Raw genomic sequence first — 12098 nt, forward strand, 5'->3', positions numbered from 1 at the left:
GTGCTGTAATGATTCATTACGCAACGCTTTCTCATAACGTAACTGTTTTGAACATAACAATTTTTCAAAAATTGTAAAATAATGGTGAATGCTTTCCGATATAATTTCTGATACCCTCAAGTGGTCTTCAATGAAATTGCAAAAAATGTTGTACGTAAATCGTTGCCGAACTCGATTTTTACTGCACTCGTCGTAATTATCCTACTTCGACAAGCTTCGTAGGAGATTTTTACGACTCGTGCTGTAAAAATCATCGTTCTGCAACTAGTTCCGTAAGCTACTAATCCCATACTAGATAAAATTATTGAGAGCAGGGTAGTGTCCACTTACAGCAGCAGCTTCTTAAAAATGCATGCTACCAAAAGGTAACATTATGTGTGGGTCGACATTGTCAGTAACTCAACCTAGAATCTCATGAATTTACAGTAATTAGTACGGAGATATTTCGGATGGTTACGACTAGTACGGACAGATTCACAATAGAAGGAAACTAAACGTGAGTAGTCAGCATGCACCTTATATCAGAACGGAACCTTAATGTTACATATCCAATATCAAAATTAGAACAGAATTGTACTATACAGTGGCCCAATTTCATATTCGTACAGGATACTGATTCCACATCAAGTTAGTAAAAAACTATTAAATACTTCATTGAGCTACAAATACTTTATCCACATTGAAGGTAATAGGTGTCATCTATTGTTTGCCAATCACAAAATGTTTCCATTTACATTCATCTTTGGATTAATAGAAAAGTATTGAATTGATGTCTAAAATTCACCCAATTCCATATTCGTACACCTACCAAACTTCAAACGCACAACGTTCAAAACTAAATTTAGAAGCTCTATTTGATTACTGAAGTGCTTTATTATGATGTTCAGATGTAATGAAATACATTTGGACAATTTATTAGTGGACATATATAAAATTTAGGTAAAATTATGAGAAATGCCAGTTTTCCAATGATTTTTGCTATAAAATCCAATAATTCGAACAATTACGTGTATTTTTGTCATTGGATCCAATCTATAGATTATACTCGTAAGCTCTGATAGAAATTTATTTGAAATATATACACTTTACAGAAATCATAAACAGTTTTTATCCCTTTTGAGTTTAGAAAATTGTTGTGCCATAAGTTCAAAACTCTTCTAAAATGATGTTTTTAATCAATGTAAACCAAATTTTCATTCTAAACAACAGGTAAATGTTAATTTCGAATTTGTCTGTAAAAATAATTTGAACTACGTACTTCGTTTTACAATAAAGTACCCTAAACTACGCTGTACATACCTCCACATAATTGATGTCATCGTAATATTCAATTATCTTTGAAATAATATTTAAATTATATTCAAAACAGCACCCTATTTTGCAATTTATTGATTTTATAAGAAAAATAAAAAATAACTTGAATGAGCAGAAAGCATTGATACACTATTTAATAGAATATATCCTGTTGTTTTCATCATTTTAAAAACACGTTTGTGTTGCGGTTATGGCAATAATATTTATTCTATAAATCTCTATAATCATGTTTGGTAATAAAATGTAAATCAAAAATGATAATTACGCAATGTTTTGATAGGAACATTAGCTATGGATTATGTATATACATTTAGGAGCCAAACATAATGAAATTGACTAAAATTTTTGGTTTTGGATTTGTTATAAATATTATATTACCTAAGATTCAAAAGTATAAGTTGTCGATATCCACTCTTAGCTACTCTAAAACTGATTATAATTTTTTGAAACTTGTGCAATATTCGCAATTATCATTCTTAAGGAAGTGATGATGAAAAAAATGCAATTTATTGTTCGACTTACCGAATATTTTAGCAAAAAACATGGGACAACTGGTATTTTTCTTAAATTTACTTAAGTTTCAAATATATCCGTTTATAAATTTTCCAAATGTATTCTATTGCATCTGAACAATACAACGAAGTGCTTAAGTAGTCATCTAGTCCATAAAAATTAGTTTTGAATGCTGTATATTTCTATTTTGTTAGGTGTACGAATATGGAATTGGGTTAATTATAGACACAATCTCAATACTTTTCCATTATTCCAAAGATTTAAGCAAATGAATACAGTTTGTCATTGCCAAACAATAGATGACACCTATAAGCTTCATTATTGATAAAATATATCGAAGTCCATGCACCATTTAATAGTTTTATACCAACTTGATATGAAAACAGTGCCCCGTACGAAAATGAAATTGAGCCACTGTACGCCCCATCCTATTAAGTAAATCTAACTCTATCAAATTATGTTTCTTTTCCCGAAGTAATTTTATAACTCTTTCCGTAAATGCAATATATTGAATAACAAAGCCGGAATACTACTCTTCTGTATGTCTGATTGCTGTCGTAACAATGGAAATGCTTCCCTCAATAGTTTATAGAGCATTTAAACGTTCCCTCCGAATGTTTGAAATGGCTTTTTCCAAAACATCAAAAATTGTCCTCAAGAAGTTTGGATAAACCTTCTTCAGAAGTTTGAACATGAATCTGATTCCTGAAGCTGGTTAACTTCTACTACAAAATCTCTTAAAATCTCCCTCTAGGAACTTTTAAAAGCTTCCACCATTAGCTTGATAAAGCTTTCCAGAAATCCGGAGCAACTTTCTCTAGAAGAAGCATGGAAAAGCTCTATCCAGAAGCATTTCTGGGAAACATTTCTTCACAAGTTTAGAAAAACTATTTTCTTGAATCTACATATAAAACCTTGAAAACATTTCATCCAGGAACTACAAAAACTAATCTCCAGAAGCTTGAAAAGGCTTCTTCCGAGAGCTTGGGCAACATTTCTTCAAAAGCATGGTAAATCACCTTCAGAAGCTTTGAAACGTTGCCCGAAGAAGCATGGAAAAAACTGTCTCCTGCGGAAGCTTTCTGCTCAAGCTCGAAAATGCTTCATCCAAAAGCTTGAATATACTAAAAATACTTCTCAATACACATTAAAGAGTGTCCTCCATAAGTTTGCCCAATTTGTAACCATTGGATAATCTTCATTTAGAACCTATGAAATGCTTCCTCCAGATGCATTGAAATGTTTCCCTCAGGAGAGCGTCCTCTGGAAGTTTAAAATATTTTCAGCTTCACTCACATCCTTGGAAATGCGTTCACCAGAAACATGAAGCATCTTCTTTCACTAGCTTCCTCTAGAAGGTTCCTTTAAACGTTAAAAAAGGTTTACTCAACAAGCCTGGTTAAACTTTCTTTAAAATTTTGGGAAAGCTTCTTTCACTAGCTCGAGAAAGCTTTTCACAGTATCTTCAAGCTTTGAAAGAAACAAGCTTGGAAATGCTTTCTATAAAAACTGCTTCAAAAACCTTCCTTCAGCAGCTTTGGAAAACTTTCTTCCTGATTTATTAAGCTCTCTTCAGAAGCATAGCAATTCCCCAATAGCTTGACAAAGTTTCTCACAAAAAATGTATAATTTCCTTGGTAGAGCCTTAAAGGTCCTCCGAATGGAAAATATTTCTTCAGAAGTTTGCTTTGTCATAGTGAGCCTTCTTTTGATGCATGGAATTGTTTTTTTTCCAAAAGCTTGGAAATTTTTTCTCTGTAAGGTCCAAAAACGACTACCAGAAGCTTGAAAAAATGTTCATCTAGAAGCTTAGAAAAGCATTCTCCCGCAGCATGGATGAGCTTCCTTCAGATTCGTGGGAAAGGCTCCCTCCTAGAGCTTCGAACAGCTTTCTGTAGAAGTTTAGTTTTAGGTGCTATGAAAGTCTAGAGTAGCATACACCTGAAACCTTTGAAGCCTCCAGAAGCATAGACATGTTTTTTTCAGGAGCTTAAAAATGCTTATTCTAGAAGCTTGCGATAGAATTTTTTGGAAGTTTTAAAAACCTCTTCCAGAAGCATACAAACCTATTTCCAGAAGCATGGAAATTTTGTTTCCAGATGCTTACAAATTTTTTTCTCTAGCAGATTGGAAAATTGTTGCCTTCCTAAAGAATCTTGGAAAAGTTTTTTAAAAGCTTTGAAAGTCAGGACATATTTGCATCAAAAGCCTAAATAATCTTTTCCCCAAAGTTTGGAAAAATTTGCTTCATAAGCTTGGGAAAGTTTTATTCAGAAGCTTAGAGAAGCTTCGTCAACTAGCTTGAAAAAGCTTAGAAAAACCATGCACTATTTGAAATATGATTTTTAAAAGTTATCATTTGTGGCAATATGAAAAAAATTGAAGTTTCTGACATGCTGAGTCGTTTTTTGCACCACTTCCTTCATAAGATTAAGAAACAAACAAAAAATGCTTGTGACAGAACCAACAGGGACAGAGCTTACATATCAGCTTAGTTCTGTTATGAACACTCACAGTTATTTGCTGAGACTTTTCTTTGCAAAGTGGCTTTTTCTCTATTTAAATATTGTTTTGGCAGCTGCGATGATACTCTTTGCTCAGGAAAATAAACCGAAATTTCAATAACAGAAAGATCCTAGGCCGAGCTAAACTGCCCATAATCTATGGAATTTCCTAAACATATGGGACTGTTATGCGAGTATGGGCAGTAAAGTTGAATCAAGTATTGACAAATTCCTTGTTGAATCGGTCAGTCACAGGACTCAACCACCTTCGGTCTACAGTAAATTTTGCATAATCTTTCGGTATGTTAGAATCAAGCATTTCAGAATTCGCTGTCATTTTATTTAGAAGCACGATCAAAGCAAGCGAAGAAAACATCCCACCTGTTCGGGCCGTAATCGACATTGTATCGCAAGTTGCAACAAATCTGATAAATAGAAGCAGCGAACAAAAAGAGAGCGATGATAAATTCAATTTTTCTTGCTTGTGTATCATTGGGGGTAGGTGTTTTACTTTACTGGCACGATAAACAATCCCCGAACTTCCGATAGCAAAAGTGTCCCCTAGGTTTGGAGCTTGTTTAGAGGAATTTTTTCATGCACTGCTATCCCCCCGATCTGATCAAAGTTGTCATAATGTCACTCATAATGTGCTGCATATAATGATAGTTACAGAGAGCGATACGTGAGAGATTCTATCAATTTTCTCAGGATTCATTCACTGGTTAGAATTAGTCTTTTCCATAGACCAGTCGATCATTTTGACTTAACCCTCTAATACCTGAATTTTTATTTTCGATCTAAATATTATTTTTCGTTATCTAAACACGCTTTGGGTAACGATTTATTTTTCTTCGCAAATTTATGAGTTTTGGTTTTTGATTTGATATGATATTTATGATTTATTATTTTTGAACATCCCTATCCTTTTCAATTTTTTCTTGAAGCCTCTTCTGATTACTGATTTTTGGCAATAATAAAAATTTGAGTTTTTACAATAAAACAAGTTTACAAGAAATGTCACTTTTAATAGAGCTCACTGTACAGAATTTCTTGACAATTTCTTCCACAGAAATTTTTAAATTTTTAGCGGAACGGCACACCTAACTTTAATGCAAAATGTTTCAACTGTCAGGAAACTGTGTTAAAAATGGCAATACACAGATGTTTGAACAGCCATAACTCTAAAACTAATTCGATGTTTCTTTCACAGACATAAAGCTTAAGTCTTCAACTAATAAACATACATATTATAGTCGTAGCAAGGAACAAAGAGTCTTAAGGGGTGTGTGAAAATATGTCTTCTTTAAAAAAGAGCGTTACAATGGTTCGGATCTCATAGCTCAGCCATCAGACAAACATATTTTTATTTTATTTCACCATTTGTTTCAAATCACCATTGCAAGGAATAGTAGTTTACGGAACAAGTTGCAGAATGATGATTTTTACAATTTCTGAAAAAAAAGTTGTGTATTTATTCATAACGCAACTCAAAACAGTTGCGTAATGAGAAAGCGTTGCATAATGAATCATTACAGCAATGGTTTCAGTTGCGTAATGATTATTTCCGCATTCCATACTTCAGTACGGGAAAGAAGGCCGTTTCATGACGGATTGGCGTGATGAAAAACAGCCTATTACGATGGATAAATGCAAAATAGTAGTTTACGGAACAAGCTGCAGAATGATGATTTTTACAGCCCAAGTCGTAAGTTTATGCTACGAGGCTTGCCGAGTAAGATTACTACGACAAGAACTGTAATAATCAAGTTCTGCAACGAGTTACGTACAACATTTTTTGCAATTTCGTAGAAGTCCACTTGAGGGTATCAGAAATTATATCGGAATGCATTCACCATTATTCTACAATTTTTGAAAATTGTTGTGTTATGATTCATTCTTCTTCTTCTTCCTGGCGTTACGTCCCCACTGGTACAGAGCCTGCTTCTCAGCTTAGTGTTCTTATGAGCACTTCCACAGTTATTAACTGAGAGCTTTATGCCAATGACCATTTTTGCATTCGTATATCGTGTGGCAGGTACGAAGATACTCTATGTCCAGGGAAGTCGAGAAAATTTCTAACCCGAAAAGATGCTGAATAGCTGCGCGTTTACCGCTACGGCTATCTGCGCCCCAGTTATGATTCATTACGCAACTCAAAACAGTTGCGTAATGAGAAAGCGATGCGTAATCAATCATTACAGCACTGGTTTCAGTTGCGTAATGACTATTCCCGCACTGCATACTCCAGTGCAGGAAAATTGGCCGTTTCATGACAGATTGGCGTGATGAAAAATAGCCTATACGATGAGAAATTGCGAAAAATATAAAACAGAATCCCAACAAGGCAAATGAATCATATGAAATGTTTACCAAACCCATAAAAAAATATCCTGCTTCCGCTATACAATCAATTTTTGATTTTGTTTCTTGAATTGACACTTAACTGAACAATATATAACAATACTGAACATGGTCGCAGCTAGGGAAAACAGAAGTAAGGGGCTTCAATTAAAACATTGTCCAAAATCTTTAAAAAATAATTACTGAGCAACTCTCGCTGAAACCAGGCCGCCATCGGTACCCATCGTTAGAATTCCAATTTTTCGTCACTGATCGCTAGTATATGTTAAAACTAGAGGGTGGTCCTTTCGGTTTTCTCAAAGTGGTGGACCCCTTGTACGCCAGCTAGCCGAACAGCAGTGTTGTGAAAAACTCAATTTCTCACAACTCACGCTTGAGATTGTTCATGCGTGAGTTGTCAATCATGCAACTCAGCAGTCAAAATATCATGGATGAGTTGGCTCACCTTTTTGACTCATTGTCTCGTATTTACACAGTTTACTCACCCGAAGCAATAATTTCTTGTTAGTCTGGTAAGATTATAGTAATCTTTTCTAACGTAAACAACAACATTTGGATTTTACGAGTTTTTGCCGGGTTTTGCGACTGAATCATTTTTTTACGGTTTGAGTTGATTGAGTTGATTTTGGATCAAAATCCCAAGCGTGAGATTTGCGAAGCAGATCTCTAATGAGTTTGCTCTCACGGGAGAGCGTATTGATTGAGATTTTGAGTGTGAGTCTATCAACACTGCCCATTTTTTGATAAACCTTAGGTATTTCTGCACGTGATATGTCTTATTTTTCCCTTGGAACACAAAGCAAACTTAATAGCATCTTATAGAGGAAGAATATAGCTTTCATCCGAGACTAAAAAAATATATTTGATTGTTGCAAGAAAATTTCGACATCCATCCACCATACCCTTTCAGAACAGACTCGCGAAGACGGTCTCTTTTTCTGTGATTGCTGACTTTTTTTCTTATTCCACTTTGTGTTTATACCAATTATGCGCATGCTGTTCAAATCCTCACATGAACCTCTCAGCAAAAAATGATTGAGTTTGCATCACATCGAATCATAAATAGCCGTTTGAGTGAAATTGCATGCCAGCAAATGTAGCAGACATTGAAAATAATTAATCATCTGCTTAGATTTATCAGCAACTTTGGAAAAAAAACTGCTCCGCCGACTGAGTTCTTAATAACAGTTTACTTTGAACACAATACTTTTCACTTTTTCAGCCATAAAAACGGTGGGCTGCATTTGACGTTTCGTGAGAGGGGAATCTGGGCTGCATATGACGTTGATATTTTTCATAATTTATGAATTGGGGGCCTTCCTTAGCCATGGCTACAAAGCAAAGCTATGCTGAAGGTTTCTGGGTTCGATCACCAGGCGGTCCAGGATCTTTTCGTAAAGGAAATTTGTATGACTTCCCTGGGCATAAAGTATCATCATACCTGCCACACGATATGCGAATGCGAAAATGGCAACATTGGCAAAGGAAGCTCTCAGTTAATAACTGTGGAAGTAATGAATTGTGAATGAATTGTCTTTATTAACGAGACTTTCAGAACTGAGGAAGTGCTCATTGTACACTAAGCTGAGATGCAGGCTTTGTGAGGGCTTAGTGCCAAGAAGAAGAAGAAGAAGAAGAAGAAGAAGAAGAAGAAGAAGAAGAAGAAGAAGAAGAAGAAGAAGAAGAAGAAGAAGAAGAAGAAGAAGAAGAAGAAGAAGAAGAAGAATAAGAAGAAAACTATGAAATAGATTCTCAATTTAAGACCGTGTCTTCATAAAACCTGGTTCTGTTATGAAATCGTAAACAATTTCAATCAAATTCCACAACGCCGATGACAACAACATTTGGCATTTATTTGATTTACAACATACTAACATTGATATAATGGAAACACCGGCACAGAAAGTTAAACGGGTTAAGTTCAACGTGCACCAACTCCGACCATAAATCAATCGTAAAATCATCGACACGATGTTTTCCAGCTAGAAACGATTATAATTTCACACAGCTGTAACAAAACAACAAAAAAGCAAACCGAAACACGTCCCACGTTAATTGGAGCTCATAAAAAGACGACGTTTCCATAGATAGAACCGAAAACCACAAAATTACAAAATCCACCATTGAACCGCAGCACCAACCTTCGGGTTCGGGTTGACTTAGGACGAAGTCACACTTTTTGAGGCAGTCTGACAAAGTTGGTTGCGGTGGCTTGGCGTGAAAATTTGATTCGTTTATAGTTTTGCTGGTGTTTTATTTTTCCGATCCCCACACTGACCTCGTCTGACACGGAATGTTTTGTGACATGCAACTGGCTCGGCTGTCTGCAGTCGGTCGGTGGATCAAGACCGAAACCGGCTGCTTTTGTTAATTAAGAATTATAACTAGTTTTAATTAATTCTATTACGTTACTTTCTGCGCTGTGCACCGCTCTCGTTCTAATCTGTATCCCAAACACACTCAGGACGTATTGGACTCGTCGAGTTTGAAGCCATGGGGAGTTGGATACAAGGGACACCAGTATGGTGTTCTCCCCGCAAAGACTTGCAAGCTCGATACATCTTGCTTAGTGCTCGTTGGTCTTCTTTGAAGATATAAGCAATTGCAGATGGAAAACTTTCTTCATGATGAGTTGCGGTTCAGAGCTCCTTCTGAGCAATGCACGAGTTCGGATGCTTCTCAAGCAGTGTGGAATTATTGAATTACACGCGATGAAACTGGAACTAATGCTTTTTATTACCTACTTAATAAAGCGGCCGCAACTTGTTGTATTATTTCTGTAAGTTTGTGTTTTTATTGCCAGATGAATTAAAAGGTGGCTGAAAAGTGAAAATCTCGTGGGAAGTCAGCTAATTCAATCATAGCAAACATTCTTCATCGACGTCATTAAACACTGTGAACCTTCAGAAAAATGGCCACAAAACGTGTGATTCCCTTGCTGGACCGTGTCCTTGTTCAACGCGCTGAAGCTCTCACCCAATCCAAGGGTGGGATCGTTCTACCGGAGAAATCCCGTATCAAAATGCAAGAGGGTACTGTGATAGCAGTCGGACCAGGAACTCGTAATATGCAAACCGGAGAGCATGTTCCGTTGGCGGTGAACGTTGGTGATAAAGTTCTGGTGCCGTTTGGAGGAGTCAAGGTTGATCTAGGAGATGGAAAACTGTACCAATTGTTCCGTGAGTCAAACATTTTGGGAGTTCTAGAGAAGAAACAATAACAACCGGAGCAAGAATTGCAATAGTAAATGTAACATGGACGTGTAATACTTTGAACAAGGTTCGTAATTAGTCAAGCTTCCTCAAAAATAAAACTGTGTAATGTTCACTCCAAATGCCTTCAAATTTTACTTGATATATCAATACTGGGGTCATGATAACCCAAAATCAAATGTAAACTTCCAATATTTCTATTGCTTTGGAATGAGGGATCTATTTTGTATTTCGAGCAGATTCATGTGACTCATCTGTAGTCACTATCACTCGAAGCAAGTATGCATATTTCAGATGTCACTCGTCGATATAGAGTATCATCGTACCTGCAACGCGATATACGAATGCGAAAATGGTAACATTGACAAAGAAAGCTCTTAGTTAAAAACTGTGGAAGTGCTCATAGTAATAATATTTTTGAGAAAGCCCTCTTCGAACAATGCCAGATTGGGTTCTCTTTTTCTTAATGATTACTGGGACTGGGGAAAACCCAGCTAAATCATTTATTCCATTTTTGATATCTTCAGGTGACTTATAGTCACTTGAGAGACCTTTCAGGACCAGTTTGAACAAACGCTCAGTTTTGTCACTATAAGTAAAAAAATGTACTTCGTCTCTTCAAGATTTTAGTGACAGTTTTAAATCCCATCCCATTTTTTAATTAAACTTTCACAATCTGCTTTTCATTATGATATCTCTCCAAGAAAAATATAGAGATGATCAAATCACGGTACATTTTTGTGTTACACTGTGCGGAAATCTGTAGTGGTACCGATATGCGGTTTATTTTCATTATGGGGCAATTTGACTTGCTGTTTTTTTCTTAGTTTTTCTGAATAAATAATAATATCTCATAAGGGCAGCTGAAAGAGCATTAACAGATATCTTAAAAACTGAACTCAGCTCAATTTTGACGAAAATGCAGATGGGACTTACTTGCGGTTCACGGCAGTTTAGTAAATAAACGAAAGAAAACGAGATATTTGAAGAGTTTTTTTTCCAAGACGGTATCCAAGAAGGATTACCACCACTAGCTTTCGCTAACGGATCCAACAAAAATCGAAAATCGAAGGTATTCAGAGACGAACCAGCTCAGGGCTGAAAGTCTCTATAATAAAACAAAAAAAAAATCGAATGCACGGTTCCTAACAAGGATCGTAAAGGGATCAATAGTAGAAAAAATAGCACTGAAAAGTACCGTTTTTTATTTTAGCACTGAAAAGTACAGTTTTTGGCTTTAGGTAACTATTGAAAACTTCCAAGAGCAGAGAGAATTCGTGTAGACACAGCACGAAGGTACGATGCGCATTGAAGCGTTCAATCCTCTGCTATCCAAACGTGCTTCAAAACAGATCACTGCCCCGAGTAGCACTGACTAGAGCACCCTAAAAGTCCACTGGAATTGCTGCTTTATAGTTAAAAAAACAACTGAAACAAAATAAAATGCTTGTATCATTGAATAGACCTGTATCATGGAGTTAACGATTTTTGAACTGCGCAGAAAAATATTTCAGGGCTGGACTTCAAACTGAGATGTCTATCAACTTTTCGGGGGCAATTGGAATACGAAATTTGTTTGAATTTATCCTAATGTTAGTGCACCAAAACATACCTGCCATAACTTTCATGTGTTGGAACTGCTTAGCTCCATGGTGCTGATCCGAATGTGATTTTCGCAAAGTACTTATTTGCAGTCCATACTTTATCTGGAATCTGGAGAACCAAGCATCCGTTTGAGTTGAAAACTTTCGTTTGGTCACTAGATTGGATTTGTGCTCTTGAAAATTTCAGTTTTGGCTTCGATTCATCTTCACCTTACTATGGTTTTGCGGAGTTAGTACGTGATGTTTTTTGAGTGAATTTTAAACAGATTCTGGAAATAGTTGATTCATTATCTCTTCACTTTTTCCCATCAGATCGCTTAGGGAAACATGTCGTCTTTCCTGAGCAACTGCTAAATCGTTCTCGAATATCACAGCTACGAAAATTTTCTTAATTTTATTGAATTTACTATCACAAGGTTCTTATCTTGATCTCAAAGAATAATGTCTTCAACTTCTTGACCGTCATTTAAAAGCATCTGGACTCCTTTTACGATGTCCAAAAGGTCTTCAGACGAAGCACTATCGGTGTCTTTATCATCTAAAAATAAAACAAAAGTAGTTAGTAGATGATCTGTATCAGTAATTCAAAG

At 35.9% G+C, this 12098-nt stretch overlaps 1 protein-coding gene across 1 annotated transcript; it reads left to right on the forward strand.

Moving 5' to 3' along the window:
• The first annotated feature begins 8551 nt into the window (after window positions 1-8551).
• LOC5577308 (10 kDa heat shock protein, mitochondrial) lies at window positions 8552-10026 on the forward strand. The gene has a single exon (XM_021851884.1). It carries the CDS (start codon window positions 9604-9606, stop codon window positions 9910-9912), a length of 309 nt encoding a protein of 102 aa, XP_021707576.1. The 5' UTR covers window positions 8552-9603; the 3' UTR covers window positions 9913-10026.
• Window positions 10027-12098: the final 2072 nt, after the last annotated feature.

Source organism: Aedes aegypti, chromosome 3 (genome assembly GCF_002204515.2).
Source record: "Aedes aegypti strain LVP_AGWG chromosome 3, AaegL5.0 Primary Assembly, whole genome shotgun sequence".
Lineage (NCBI taxonomy): Eukaryota > Metazoa > Arthropoda > Insecta > Diptera > Culicidae > Aedes > Aedes aegypti.

Excerpts from the sequence above, each read along its gene's own strand:
- LOC5577308 (XM_021851884.1), top strand. The coding sequence starts at position 9,604 with ATGGCCACAAAACGTGTGATTCCCTTGCTGGACCGTGTCCTTGTTCAA.